The sequence below is a fragment of the Musa acuminata genome, chromosome BXJ3-2, assembly GCF_036884655.1.
Source record: "Musa acuminata AAA Group cultivar baxijiao chromosome BXJ3-2, Cavendish_Baxijiao_AAA, whole genome shotgun sequence".
NCBI classification, from domain to species: domain Eukaryota; kingdom Viridiplantae; phylum Streptophyta; class Magnoliopsida; order Zingiberales; family Musaceae; genus Musa; species Musa acuminata.
In genome coordinates this window covers 30,709,297-30,723,402 of record NC_088350.1, presented here as the reverse complement: position 1 = coordinate 30,723,402, position 14,106 = coordinate 30,709,297, and the positions used below count along the sequence as shown (strand labels likewise).

Below are 14,106 nucleotides of genomic sequence, written 5' to 3'. Positions count from 1 at the left end.
TTGTACGGTCCAGAATGATCTAGTTGGGCTGTTGTGAGTCTCTGGACGAACGTGTTGCTTTGCGATTCGCACAGGTCTAGAGATCCGGCACTGCGACATTTTGAACTCGATTGGTTCGTGTGATTCTTGAATTGATCCAGTGGTGTGGTTGTGACGTGTTGCTTTGAGATTCGCGACCGCGTGGCTATTGAGTACGACCAACTGCATCATCATGGCACCTCGTTCCCCAACAAAAGCAAAAGGATCGAAAGCGCAGTATTTGTGCGGCGATGGCTTTCTGTCTTCCCTCTGCATCCCCTTCCCCCTCCCCCTCCCTCTCTTTCTCCTTTGAATTTCAAATACGATGAAAAAGGAGCTGCTATGCTCTCGAGAGTACCCCACGCAGTGTCCTCTCTCTCTCTCTCTCTCTCTCTTTCGCTTCTGTAAGGTTCCATTGCAAGGAGAACACTTCAAGGTATGGGTGGCTCGGGGAAGTGGATCAAGTCCTTCATGGTAGGCCTCAAGAAGCAAGCGCAGGACGGCACTGTACTCACTGCATTCTCTGCTGTTCTCTTGTTTCTTCTCTTCTTCCACGCTTGAGCGCTGACCATACTGAATGGGGTGGCTGTTCTGTTTCGCCTTGAAGGAAAAGAGTGATAGTGGTGGCGGTGGTGGCAATGGTAGGAGCAGGAAGTGGAAGAAGCTGTGGAGGAGCTCCTCATGGGACAACCTGTCGCTGCGGCGGGGGTCGGGGGGCATCTGCCACCGCTCGGTGGCGTCGGAGGCCTCCGACGTCTCGTCGGTCACCGACGCCTTCACCACCGCCGCCGCGACCGTCGTCCGCGCCCCGCCCAGGGACTTCCAGGTGGTCAGGCAGGAGTGGGCGGCTATCCGCATCCAGACCGCCTTCCGCGCCTTCCTGGTAACAGAAGAAGATTGCTTTTGAGGTCGTCGTTTGACGTTCTTCCAGTAAAACGTGTGCCTCTGTTTCTTGGTCGGGATCGAAGGCCAGGAGAGCGCTGAGGGCGTTGAGAGGGATCGTGAGGCTGCAGGCCATAGTGCGCGGGCGGCAGGTGAGGAAGCAGGCGGCTGTGGCGCTGAGGTGCATGCAGGCCCTCGTCCGAGTGCAGGCGCGCGTGCGGGCGCGGCGGGCGCGCATGTCCACCGAGGGACTGGCCGTGAAGAAGATGCTCGAGGCTCGTCGAGGCAAAATGGATCCTCTCAAGGAAGCAGAGGCAAGCTTTTCTCGCTGAATCATGTGCATATTGATACATAGCGTTGCATCTGGTGCTCGTCGTTCTAATCCACTCAGAATCATATTATATTGGCTCAGGGGAGAGCTGATACCTGTACATAGTAATTGATTCACAAGTATGTTCTTGAGAATTGCTACAAAGCAATTATTTTCAGCTTTGTCTTGTCGAATTACAAACCTAAAATGAATAATGTCTCGATATAGTTCTGAATCATCTTGTGGATTTCAGGAAGGATGGTGTGACAGTCCAGGAACGTTAGAGGAAGTAAGAGAAAAGTTACACATGAGGCAGAAAGGAACTGTCAAGAGGGAGAAGGTTACTTGTTATGCTCTATCTCATCAGGTAGGTGAATACAATGATCATAATTTGTTGTAGCATGAGGAGGTCTGCCTTGTTCTGTTGATGATTAGTGTTTGCATTGTTCTCTCATGTCTTCTTTCAGCAATCAAGACCAGCAGTGACTGGAAGGTCAAAGCACACTCCGGCCTCTCTCAAGCATCGTGGTTTTGATAGGGGTGGTGGGAACTGGAATTGGTTAGAGCGGTGGATGGCTGCAAAAACCTGGGAGAGCAGGTTGATGGAATGCAATGTTTCTGAAGCTCAATGCAAAGAAGATAACCGTGGAATCTATTCAACATGTTCTGAACTCGGTCCAGTGAACATAAAGAAGAACAACATCTCCATGAGGATTTCAGCAAGACCTCCAACCATGCCTGCCAGCCACTGCGGCAGAACTCTTTGTGCTTCATCTCCAAGCACTGGCTTATTCAACAATGAGAGTTCTGCATCATCATCTTCTGCTTACATGTCTACGCCGATCTCAAGCAGCGCCTGTTTAGTTTCAGATAGAACTGAGGACAGCAACAGGAGTAGGCCCAACTACATGAACCTGACTGAATCGATCAAGGCAAAGCAGAAGGCTTCGAATACACAGAAGATGACAGTGCAGGAACATCCATCAGGGGGTGTTCAGTCTCACCGGAAGACTTCATCTGACATTGACATGAAGACCACTGACTGTTCAAACCCTCCTTCATTGTTATGCTGCAAACTAGAGAATCATCTGCCACAGAAGGATAAGATTTCGATGAGAAGCATGAGTAGAGAGACTCACTGTTACCGCAAACGACATGCTTGTGTGTCTTAGTGTTCTGGTTTATTGAACATCTTGATGTCATGTGTGATTATAACATCTGAGCAATTGAAACTTCTGTTTGCCAAGAGATTTGCATTGTTTCGACCAGGATGCTTTCTTCTACTTGCTTGTTTCTAAACTAGAATTGTTTCGATCAAGCTGAGAAATTTCAAGTTCTTTAGCTGTACCAAGTTCTGTTGGTAAAAGCTCTGGTTAAATTACAGGGCATTGACAAGCATTCTTGAACATCTCTAAGAGTCCTCTAAGCAGGCATATGCATTGTGCTGATATAAAATCTTAAAGTGACTTGTGACATTGATAAGCATACCATACTTGCAAATTGGAAGGACTATGCTCTCACCGAATTCAGTAAGAATCTCAAGTTCTACTGCAGAATTGTGTTTTCCATAGGATTCTTAGATCACCATGAAGTTTGAGAAATTTTTCTTTAGTCATGCCAGCACTGTAATCCTGTGGCATATCAAGATCAAGTGGCATGACAGAGCTGCAGCAGGTAATTGCAATGACTTCTATGTGAGCCAGGTGATCCAGGAATCTCAGCAAGTGTTTCACTTTCCAAAGTGATGTGGAAAATGAAGCTTACTTCCAAATTTTCTGATGCACTTGAAGAAGATGACAACCAACAATTTGTCTGAACCTGCATTTGGCAATGCAACAAGGTGTTGATTTGCTATGTAGATTTCCCAGCTTGGATCCAATCTCAACAAGTCAGCTTACTAAGCAGAACACATACCTGGCAAAGATATCAAGGTTACTATTGTGTTGCTCAACTTTTTCTGAGTGCAGTCCTGTGATACTCATATAATTTCTAATCTAAAGGATGAGGATGATGATGAAAACTTAATCATGATCAAAACCTGATCAATAGCTTATTTGTTTTGTGCCTTGCTATAGTTTAGTTATTTGTGTAATATATGTCAAGAATTTTGAACTGAATCATGGATCCTCCAAGATATTTATCTGCAACAAAGGCTTGCTGCTTCAAACCTGAGAATAGAGACAAAGCACAGATCTCCAATGCATAAGAAATCTACACTAGTAGAACCAAATGAAAATCTAAATTGAAAAGTGACCTACCATTTATTTGCATTCATGGCTCCATGCTTTTCGAGCCATCATGACATACCAGCATTTCTAGACCAGAGATCTTAATCTTAAATTTTATATCACATGCAAATTGATAAGTGCCAACAAAACAAACCCAAATTATTCTAGAAACTGAACAGTGAAGAACTAGATGATCATACTGAATGATGCTTGATCTTGGATGCATATGAATGCTCACCTGAGAACAGAAAACCTTCACATTTGGTACCAAGAAATGCTACTGCCATATGATTTCAATGCTTTGATGTACTTGTCCAGTTCCACAAGAAGACAAATCTTTTTCTGTGAAATGATACTATTAGATTTCAAAAGCTTAATCTATTACAAAATATTACTATTTGGAAACTCTATTGGTTGGATTAAGTTTGATGCATGAACTCAATTCAAGTGCACAGTTTAAGACAAAATTACAAATGGAATTGCACAAATGCCCATTTAAGCATAAATTAAACATTAGATGAATTACAATAGAAAAGATATATGTGTGTGTATATGTATATATGCTGTGATAAAATTTATTACCACTAATTAATCTTAAAAGCTTAAGCTATTTAGAAAAGACAAGAGTAGTGATCTGGTGTCATAGCAAATCCATGTGCAAGTAGCCAGAGAACCTGAGAGTAACAGGTCAGGCATCTTAGTGTTCTTCTTAATTAAAGCTTAAAATGTGTGTGTATATATATATATATATATATATATATATATATATATATATATATATATATATATATATATATAGTTTAGGAATATTAATGAATGCCTATATGAAATAGCAGTGCTTTAGAATCCCACAAAAGGAACCCAATGAAGACAACCCAATGAACATTAATGATGGTTGGGATCACCTTAGGTTTTCTTTTTTTTCTTGTGCTTAATATTTTTGAGTATGAATCATTTGCACAAAAAACATCATTGTTCTCAGATAGGATAATAGCCACAAGAACATATCTGCATACACACACAATGTAATTTGCATGGCATGATAAATTTCTCAACTAAATTCAATTGACTAGAAAAGGATGGCAGCAATCCCAAAACAAGGACAAGCAGATCATATTTCCCTCAGCAGGAGGACAAGTAGATTAGATTCCCTGGTCAAACCAAGCATATTTGACTAACAATTACTTACAACTAAATGCAAATTTGAGCACATTGGATGTCATGCCACAAGTCATGGCAGCAACCACCACATTGTCTCTCAGAACAGCTGTTTGCTTGCACGAGCCAACCCACCTTCCCTTTGACCCCATGAGAGCACAGCATCTCTCTCTTTAACTCTCCCCCACTCTGCCTGCTTTGATTCATCAGACACGCAAGAAAAAATGGTGAGGTGAAAGGCTCAAGGAAGAAGAGAAGAAAAGCTCTGCTTCGACATCTCCATTTGGTGCGATGGAGGAGTTCAGGTCAGGGTCGTATGGGGATGGGAGGATGGAGATGGAGGTTTATGGGAGCAGGCCTCAGCCTTCGATCTCAGGCCGTCATGACTTCAGGTGCTACAGTGCATCATATGCTTCCTCCCAAGGCGACAACCAGGTTTCTAAAGAGATCAAGCTCAAGAAGGGCAAGAGCACCTCCGGCTCCTCCTCCTCCAAGTCTGGGTGGAGCCTCAGTGACCCTGAGCTGCAGAGGAAGAAGAGGGTGGCGGGATACAAGGCTTACGCTGTGGAGGGGAAGATGAAGGGCGGCTTGAGGAAAAGCTTCAGGTGGCTCAAGGACAGATGCACCAAGGTGGTGCATGGATGGTGGTGATTCATTTAGGTATTGTGTCAATGCATGTCATAATCCAAGCTTTTTAGATCTACGCATCTATAAACATCGGAGAGATTGATGTTCTGCTGTTATCTCTTGCTCTGTCTCTCTAGCTTGATGATGTATTTCTTGTGGATGGGTTCTTTCTATTGATGAGTTGCATGACTTCCACAACCATTCTCATTTCTCAAATATGATCTTAGTTCCTCGCTGCCTTTCCATGATCATTATGCGGATGCATCTCTTTTTCGATCGATATGACCTGCTCATTTCTGATCTAGATTTTGGGTTGTCACCTTCCAACTTGATGTTCCGGCAACCATGTATATAGCATTAATGTTCACGTGGTCTGTTCTGAATCCTAACTTCAAGGTTCTTGAAGGAAGGAAGAACCGCAAGAAAGAAGAAGAAAGAGGAGGCACAACAAAGATTCCTGATCCATGGCCGTCGTGGAGCTTGTTTGGTCAACACAATTGTGATGCCTAACGCACGAAGGAGAATGAATAAGATCGAGAAAAGAGGGAGAAGGGGAATTGGATGCCGGTTGGGATCTAATGCCTTGTGGTGTATCTAATTAGATCCAGAAAAGAAGAGAAAGAAACCGCTGGTTGAGTTGAGCAGCACTGATGGCATTGGCCTTCAATGCAGTCTTTCATGGTTTCCTCGTCACACCTACAACTGGGACTACTCATTCACAGAAGCGGTTTCTTCCCGAGCCACCGAAGTAGAAGAGAGGTTCCGCGCCGGAAACCACGGCATAGTTCTCGCCGTTGTAGCAGTCTCTTTGAGAGCTGAAGACTGCGTTGGGAGTGGGATAGGCGCACTCATTGCTGTTGTAGGAGTCCTTGAGCCTGGGGCTGCTGATCCAGCTCGCCCACTTCCGGTGGTACGAAGGGAACTCACCGGAACCCAATGTCAGTCCCGGTGTGTGCCTTCGTCTTCAACCTCGGGCTGTGCACATCGCTGTAACTCCACAAGTTGCAGCGATGAATACTACTATCATTTATTTCCATGCGAACGTTTTATATGGATCATTCTTTCTCTACTCACCTGTGAGCGGACTATATTGGTGTGTATCGTATTGTCACGAATTGTTTCACCATGATCTCGCTATATCATGTCATCTCTGGTAATATCTCCATTGCATTCTGATCCTTGTGAGATGAATTCGGATTGTGATTCCTCCATGTGTCGTCTTTGTTAACATATCACAAGCCTCTTTCATTGTGTTCGCTCTTTTGACAATCGACCTTTGTCCCCTTTCTCTCGGATCACACCTAGACGAAGCACCGCTCCATCGCCCAGTAGCTCCTGAAGTCTATAAACTTCGTTGAAATTGGTGCACAATTTTGATCCTTTGTTATGCGACCGTTCAGAGCTTACGAAGCCTGTTTGTAATTTACATTGGTTATGAAGTATTTTCTGAAATGTTTACTTGTGGATCCCGGGTGAGACACTTTCTCTAACTCATTTTCTCTTTTATAGGTACTAAATGACCTGAAAGGTTTCCATCTAAGTTCGTGACGGTGAGCAACTGCATAGCAGATTTCATTTGCAGTCTTTCACGTAGGTAAGCATCACCTGGCTGTATCTTATTCCACACCCTAATCAAGCAAGCAACAATTTCCGGCAATAAATTTCTTTGTCCTAACCATCAATATGACAACTTTAAGGTTGGAATCCCTGTTATAACCTACCTAAATAGTATTTCAAGAATGGACATCTCTTCGCTGCAAGCTAGTTTAGAATCTTTTTTCAGTCAACTCATTCATATCCATTGTCAAAGCTCCTCCTTCCTTATCACACAAGTCCAGAGGACTTGGATGGGCAGCCACAGTCCTCCATCGACATCATTTAGGCATTCTAACAAACATACTCGCTGCACAACCATGGCAGGCTGCATTGTCAAGCTGAGAGACGGTCAAATATGGGCCACGATTGTTTCCAGAACTCTCAGGGACGAATGACAGCGATTCAAGAAGCAATACGAAACATCTGCAACTTGCTCTTCTTCCGACCAATTTGAATTGGACATACTTCTATCAACATTGTCCACATAAAACTAACAGCTGGTCTTCTTTCAGCTTTCAGGATGAGGCATGGTTTGGTTTCTTCATGGTTCGGTCCTTTGACAATGTGCTCGAGTTGACCACTTAAGTCAAGTCTGCCATATCACATGTCCCTAAAGCACATAAGTATCAGATTGCCTATGACTTAATAACACAGCAATTTAGTTGAGACTATTGATATCAGTGTGAGACGATTCAAAGGCACTCATGTGTGGTATTAATATATAATATCATATGGAGGAAACTCCAACGGAGTTAGTTTAACGTCATGGTCACTGCTATCACATCTGCTTAAAGAACCGTCTAAGTTTCTGCTACCGAGAACTACACCTCGTGCTGCATACAACATTTCCATACTTATCTTAGTTTAATATTAATATAAAATAGAGACTTGGTTTTATATATATATATATATATATAAACTTCTAGGTGTTCAATTATTAGCATATGAGTTTTGACCCAGCAAATGATGTAACCTCTCATGCAGATATTAATCTTATTCTTTTCAGTGTGTGGCCTGGTGAGAGGACATATGAAAGTGCACTTGGTATACTTTGAGGATGTGGTGGTGGTTGAGCCAAAGTTCTTAGGTAGAGAGAGAGAGAGAGAGAGAGAGAGAGAGAGAGAGAGATGGGGATCTGCTTCTCTTCTGCATCACTGGAGAAGCAAGTGCGTGATGAGAATTCAGTCTTTGTGCTGGAAGACAATGATTCGTGTCCGGAGAAAGGAATGAGAAGGCTTGCCTGCCTCTATTCTCAGCAAGGGAAGAAGGGTCTAAACCAGGATGCTGCAATCCTCTGCAAGGTATGTGGCCTCAAAAGTCTTGTTGTAGATCCTGTGAAGGTGGTGTTAGATTTCTCTGTTGGGATCAAAGTTTATTGTTGATCAGGATGTATAATTATAAGAAGAGACTTATTTCTGATGATCTCTTAACCATCTGGTGTGACTTGTAGTCTTCTGCAACGCTGAATTTTTATTGGCCAAGTTCAGATCAAAGGCAAATCAGATAAAAACAAGGATTTTGAAGATACAAAGCACAACCCACCAATCGATTAAAAGATAGATGATGCTTGAAAGAAATTAATTACAATAAGATTGTGAACTGCTAGATTCTAGTGATGGCTGAATGATTAGGAGTTCAAGTTTGAGATAAATTTGCAACTTTGTTGTTCTGATTTAGGATTATGGAGTGGAAGATGGAGTTTTTTGTGGGGTATTTGATGGGCATGGAAGGAGCGGCCACATAGTAAGCAGGATGGTGAGGGACAACCTGCCTGCCTTGCTTCTGAGTCAGCACAACGCCCTTCTGCTGGACGACGAAGACCACCGCTCCGCCGGCGGCGACGACACGAGCTCGGCCGACGGTGAGGAATTCTCCGATGTGTCGCCTGACATGTTCGATGAGTGGAAAGAGGCATGCATCAAAGCCTTCAGAGACATGGACAATGAGCTCGAAGAGCAGCTCCACCTGGACTGCTCCTGCAGTGGATCCACGGCTGTATCAGTCATTCAGCAAGTAAATTCGAGCTTGTTGAAATCCTTCTTCTGAAAAGAGCATGTGATTCATACGGTGTTTTCTTGATACAAGGGGAGGGATATGATCATCGCCAACCTTGGAGATTCCAGGGCGGTGTTAGGAACAGTGTCGGGAGATGGTCGCCTCGAAGCTGTTCAGCTCACGATCGATTTGAAGCCTAATGTGCCCCGTAAGAACTCCTCTCTGTTTCAGGTTGCTCGCCCGGTTGAAAAGGCGAAGCCTTGAGCTTGTTCTTGGTGCAGAAGAAGCAGAGCGGATAAAGAAGAACAACGGCAGGGTCTTCGCGCGCAAGGATGAGCCGCACGTCCAACGAGTGTGGCTGCCCGACGTGGACTTCCCGGGGCTCGCCATGGCGCGAGCTTTCGGCGACTTCGAGCTCAAGAACTACGGCGTCATCTCCATCCCTCAGGTCGCGTATCACCGCCTCAGCGACAGAGATCGGTTCGTGGTTCTCGCCACCGACGGGGTAAAAGGGAACGAGAGCTCTCGTCAAAAATCGCGTTAAGAGTGCTTCTCTGTTCTTGACGGCGGTGTTCTCTCAGGTGTGGGATGTGCTCGACAACGAGATGGTCGTGTCGATCGTGTCGTCCACCGGGAAGAAAGAGGAGGCGTCGAAGGCGGTGGTGGAAGCAGCAGTTCGAGCGTGGAGATTCACGTTTCCTTCGTCGAAGGTGGACGACTGCTCTGCTGCTTGCCTCTTCTTTTAGAGCTTGACGCAGTCGAGGAAGGCGGATGGCCGTGGAAGAAGGCTTCCTTGCTGGTTCATTAGGCATAACAGAGGCGAATCTTGCACTGAGTTCGATGTAATCCGGAGAGCAAATTAGAGATCACCTGCGCTCATGCTCGCTAAAGTTCTCAGAGTTGGATGCAAATAAAAGACATCATATACTTGGAAAAATCCATGGGCAAAAATGACTCTGTTGGATGTTAAATTTTAGCTTCCATTAGATCATTGATGAAGATGATATTAAGATATCAAATAAGTAAATGAAATCAATCAACGCAGTTTTATTTTCAGAAAAATATGGGAAAAGTGAACAATGCCAAACCTGCCATTAAAGTTGATTTGTGCAGCACAATTACATAGTGAGAGGGGCCTCCATATGGATGGATCTACATAGATCATGGATTCAATGAATTTGGATTAATCGCGAACCGAAGATTTTTTATACCATTTTAAATCTTTTTGCCAATGTTATTTCATCTAAACACTTAGACTGATAGATGCAATATGTGTATTTATATCCTTAACACTTCTCTAGTATGGGTGAACTCAAGCTGGGCTGTGGTCTGGATTTAGTCTCTGGAGCATATATCCTCCTCAAATGTGAGTGGGAGAGCTCGAAGGAATTGATGGTGCATTTTCCACTGGAAGAATGTGTTGCCCAGTATGAAAGAAATTTTCCCCTTTGATATGCTTATTCTTGGTGAGGCCTCTGTTGATGCCAGAAAGCATAAGCACTAAGATTTTTCCATTGATATGATTGAAATGGGGGGGAGAGAATCATAAAAGTTGCTTAGATGAATATAACAATAGCAAAAGAATGCTAGGATTTCTGGAGACTTTGAGTTATAGATGAGAACATTAAAACATTATAGATATTAAATTCCTAGTCTGGTCATCTCCCAGAGAATGATGCAATATTGAAGAGAATTTCTAATCTGGTCCAACTTTTTTACATTGGCAGTGATGATGGAAGGATGAACATATTCAGATAATGATACTGGATATGCTTCTGTTTTGCATGTTTGGTTGTGTTCAACCTTGTAATGGAAATCAGTAGAATCAGCTTGAGGTTTCTGACAAGTAATACATATGATGTCTGTTAAGATGCTCCATTGTTAATGTAGCATATTGTGTTGCAATGCAGTGCATGTATCAAGGAGTGAACTTAATCAGCATGATCTTACAAGATGATGAAATACTATCTTAGCATTGTTCTTGGTGTACTTGTTTTTGTATCTGCATCCCCCACCAACTCAATATCATCAAGTTTGAGGTCTTCTGCTCCACTCAATAAACTCCTCTTCATCACTGAAAATGGAGCTGTGGTTGAGTCCAGAAAGACCAGAGAGCTTTCGACAGGAGTCTCCTGGCATCTTCTCATGAAGCTTCACAAGCACTTCCCCTCTCTTTTATTCCATGACTGGCTTTACCTTAATTTGAGACACACTTTTACTGGCTATAAGTCATAGATTGCCAAAATATTCTAACTCAAGCAGTTGAATGACTGCAATAGGGTAAAGACTTGTGGGCAGCAAGTCATAGACCTTGACTCGATGGCAACTTTTGTCCAGTAGAAACTAGTATGATGTTGGCTGTGGACTCGAAGAGGGAAGTTTCCCAGTGGCCCTAAAGACCTAAAGAGAAAGGAAGACTGGGAGACAGCCCTGAGGTCATGTCTCATGAGCTCATCATTAATATATTCCATCGTTGACGAACAGGAACAAGAGCCTTTTGCCATTCTGGAAGAGTGGACCAAAGTCTTTTGATTCTGCTCTTTATGAACTCACTGATAATTCCAACATATTGTCCGAGTCTCACCTAATTCTTGTGCGCATTTGGTCAGAACCATCAGATGGAGATTATGAGTCTGCTGGTTTACGATGGGGACTTGCAAATGCCATCCACACCAGCTCGACTGGTCCAGCGGCTGCACCATGGCAATTGCCAAAGCAACGCAGGACCAGAGTTACTGAGCGTGCGAGTGTGCAAGATTGGATCGCTGCCCACAACTTTAGCATGTGTCTGCAATGATGTAAAGTAGAAGCTGCGAAGACTCTGTTATCAGATATGAGAACACGCGGGGAATACTCTGCTCTTGATGTGGTCGCAGGGGAGCAACTGATACAGCCCTGCGCCGAGGGGACGAGGCGTGACACAGCTTCATGATGCTGTGTAGGCCAACCACCACATGGTTTTGGTGATGAGATGATGGAAACGGAGACAAAGGAGTGGATCATGCTTCGTATCACGCGAGCACCATGCACAGGAGAGCCACATTGCTGATCCCAGAGCAGTGCTGATGGTTCAACCATCGAAGCCAAGAAACATGAGTTGAGCTGGTAAACCTGCCCTGGGTATGGTGGTGGCTGAAGGAAGGAGATAAGACTTGACCGTCAAATGTTCATGGAAGATTACATTTAGTATCATCAACTCGTATTAAGATCGAAGAGATTAAACAGAGAGAACTGATGCTTAGAAACCAAAACAAGTTGATCGAAAGTTCATCTCTTCCATCACCACATTCCCAAAACTATGTATCTATCTGTACCTATTACCAAATATCCATGTCTCTTGGATAGAGTTCCATAAGAAGGAAGAAAAATGTGCTCTTTCTTGGTTTCTGGCTCCAAGTTTTGTTCTTTCACTGCATGTTCGAGCCTGGATTGTAGATGGCAAGATCGGTCCATGACGCGGCCCAGCATCCCGGAGCACCCTCCAATCTTTCCGAGTTCTCCACCGCTGCAGCCGGTGTGTTGCTGTTGCTGACCGAGCTCTGCAATTCCATCCCCTGGATATGTATACCGGAACGGATTGCGCTGGCTGAATTCGGCAACACTGTGACGTCGCCGCCGCAAACTGGGTGGAAGCTCTCCAGGATGGCCTCCAAGTGCCCGTCGGATGCCAACAGCGAGCTGAAGCTTCCGGTCATGTCAAGCAGGTGGCGGTCGGGGTCGAGCGGCGGGTAGAGAACGGAGATGGGCTTGGTCTTGGGGAGGTCAGCGAGGTGGGAAGGGGGTCTGGAGGGATTGGGTCGCTTGCAACTGTAAGCAGCAGAGGAGGAGGAAGAGGAGGAACCGGAGCGCTTGGAGTTCTTTCGGGTGCCGCCACCGACGGGGATGTTGCGCAGCATGCCGCCCTTGGTCCAGTAGCGGCGGCAGCTCTTGCAGAAGTGGCGCGGCTGCGAGATGTTGTGGTTGTTGTAGTAGCAGAACTTGGTGTCGGTGGAGTCGCATCGGGGGCACCGCAGGTTCTGCTCTGGCTCTGGGAACCGAGTCATCGCCGCTTGAAATGCCGCCGACGCCGTCGAATCCTGCATTATTCGGAGGAAGAACAAGAGCAACAGGCAGTGTCTCCTCACAAAAGTCGTGAGATCTTGATGCAGTCTGGGCTTTGCGATGCACAGGAATCAACGAGGAGAGGACTTGCCGTCTGAAATGAAACCAGTGTGCAAATATGGGATTTTCTTCTTCTTTTTCTGTATAGATTCTTCGTTTGAAGGTGAAGTTGCAGGAAAATTAAAGCTTTAATAGCAGAACAGAATCAAAAGAATGATTCAAACCATTCGAAAGAGACGAACTTTCTCTTCAGACGCCACAGGAACGACAAGACGAAGAGGAGGAAATGACAAGACCAGATGATCCCCAAGGTGTAGTAGGCAACCGCTCCCCAAGGTGAAGTCTCCTCCCATCTCAAGCTTGGTGGACTATATATAATGCAGCTCCCTCGGCAGCCACTCCGGAGAATTCCACTGCTGTGTTAAGACCAGTAACATTGAAGGTGTAATACAGTGGAAACACTTTTATCCTTAATGGCATTATGAAGGCATAAAGTAGAATCATTATTTTTCATCGTTGCAGATTAGAAACACTTAAGCCGTTCGTTTTCTCACTGCCCAGTGTTTGCAGCCGTCCATCCGCATGATTTGTAATGCTTAACGTTGCTCCGTGTGCGTTGATCGTTTCCAGGAAACTTCGGGCTGAGACATAGATAAAGACTTTGAGATTCTACGCATCGCTCTTTAGTGGACGGTTGGCGTGGAATCGGATTCAATTCCATATTTGGGTGACACTCTTGTTTGATCTCACTCCTTGATTTGGACATTTCGAGTGCTGGAGAAGACGACCATGTCACGATAATGAGATCAGATTTCATTTATGATGTTTATTATTCTCTATCTTCCTATCATCAAGAATCAATTCTTTGGATTAGTGATATTTTGTCGTTGTAATCATATGTACAAAGAACTGATTCTGATCACCGAAAGACGAGAATAATTAGGCAACAAAACATCACAAGCATCGATGGTTGAGACAAGAAACGCTCAGTGCCTCTTAATTTGTATGATAGTTAACTAATAATACTAATTTGGTATGATGGTTAACTATCTCATTCCGGTTTGGCCGGAAGTGATCGGCGGCCACGCAGAGAACAGTCCCGGAGATGCCAACACTGGCAGCCCACATGGTGGAACAACGGGCACACTCTTCGATGGCGTGGATGTCTGTCTCCCTCACAGCACCAGCCGA

At 44.6% G+C, this 14,106-nt stretch overlaps 4 protein-coding genes across 7 annotated transcripts; 3 read left to right on the top strand and 1 right to left on the bottom strand.

Moving 5' to 3' along the window:
* Positions 1-328: 328 nt before the first annotated feature.
* LOC103976241 (protein IQ-DOMAIN 6-like) lies at positions 329-2,508 on the top strand. The gene is made up of 5 exons (XM_009391451.3): positions 329-525; positions 626-901; positions 987-1,214; positions 1,464-1,577; positions 1,678-2,508. Exons 1-5 carry the CDS (start codon positions 457-459, stop codon positions 2,380-2,382), a joined length of 1,392 nt encoding a protein of 463 aa, XP_009389726.2. The 5' UTR covers positions 329-456; the 3' UTR covers positions 2,383-2,508.
* Positions 2,509-4,694: 2,186 nt separating this feature from the next.
* On the top strand, positions 4,695-6,872 carry LOC103975440 (uncharacterized). 2 transcript variants are annotated; one of them, XM_065138199.1, is made up of 2 exons: positions 4,695-5,256; positions 6,733-6,872. In XM_065138199.1, exon 1 carries the CDS (start codon positions 4,888-4,890, stop codon positions 5,245-5,247), a length of 360 nt encoding a protein of 119 aa, XP_064994271.1. In that variant the 5' UTR covers positions 4,695-4,887; the 3' UTR covers positions 5,248-5,256; positions 6,733-6,872. The 2 variants fall into 2 exon arrangements, with proteins under 2 accessions (XP_064994271.1, XP_064994270.1); XM_065138198.1 differs by lacking the exon at positions 6,733-6,872 and adding an exon at positions 5,630-6,259.
* A 992-nt stretch (positions 6,873-7,864) lies between these two features.
* Positions 7,865-9,751, top strand: LOC135630852 (probable protein phosphatase 2C 12). 2 transcript variants are annotated; one of them, XM_065138099.1, is made up of 5 exons: positions 7,865-8,120; positions 8,497-8,832; positions 8,905-9,022; positions 9,099-9,319; positions 9,396-9,751. In XM_065138099.1, exons 1-5 carry the CDS (start codon positions 7,947-7,949, stop codon positions 9,558-9,560), a joined length of 1,014 nt encoding a protein of 337 aa, XP_064994171.1. In that variant the 5' UTR covers positions 7,865-7,946; the 3' UTR covers positions 9,561-9,751. The 2 variants fall into 2 exon arrangements, with proteins under 2 accessions (XP_064994171.1, XP_064994170.1); XM_065138098.1 differs by having other exon boundaries at positions 7,869-8,120; positions 9,096-9,319.
* Positions 9,752-11,980: 2,229 nt separating this feature from the next.
* On the bottom strand, positions 11,981-13,324 carry LOC103975442 (dof zinc finger protein DOF1.7-like). Of its 2 annotated transcripts, none has more exons than XM_018822146.2 (2): positions 13,158-13,324; positions 11,981-13,009 (listed from the first exon to the last, which is right to left on the bottom strand). In XM_018822146.2, exon 2 carries the CDS (start codon positions 12,894-12,896, stop codon positions 12,222-12,224), a length of 675 nt encoding a protein of 224 aa, XP_018677691.2. In that variant the 5' UTR covers positions 12,897-13,009; positions 13,158-13,324; the 3' UTR covers positions 11,981-12,221. The 2 variants fall into 2 exon arrangements, with proteins under 2 accessions (XP_018677691.2, XP_009388681.2); XM_009390406.3 differs by having other exon boundaries at positions 13,140-13,323.
* Positions 13,325-14,106: the final 782 nt, after the last annotated feature.

Coding starts and splice junctions, on each gene's coding strand:
- LOC135630852 (XM_065138098.1), top strand. CDS start 7,947: ATGGGGATCTGCTTCTCTTCTGCATCACTGGAGAAGCAAGTGCGTGAT. Junction 8,833..8,904: donor CTGTATCAGTCATTCAGCAA/GTAAATTCGAGC, acceptor TCTTGATACAAG/GGGAGGGATATGATCATCGC. Junction 9,023..9,095: donor TTTGAAGCCTAATGTGCCCC/GTAAGAACTCCT, acceptor TTCTTGGTGCAG/AAGAAGCAGAGCGGATAAAG.
- LOC103975442 (XM_018822146.2), bottom strand. CDS start 12,896: ATGCAGGATTCGACGGCGTCGGCGGCATTTCAAGCGGCGATGACTCGG.
- LOC103975440 (XM_065138199.1), top strand. CDS start 4,888: ATGGAGGAGTTCAGGTCAGGGTCGTATGGGGATGGGAGGATGGAGATG.
- LOC103976241 (XM_009391451.3), top strand. CDS start 457: ATGGGTGGCTCGGGGAAGTGGATCAAGTCCTTCATGGTAGGCCTCAAG. Junction 1,215..1,463: donor ATCCTCTCAAGGAAGCAGAG/GCAAGCTTTTCT, acceptor TGTGGATTTCAG/GAAGGATGGTGTGACAGTCC. Junction 1,578..1,677: donor GTTATGCTCTATCTCATCAG/GTAGGTGAATAC, acceptor GTCTTCTTTCAG/CAATCAAGACCAGCAGTGAC.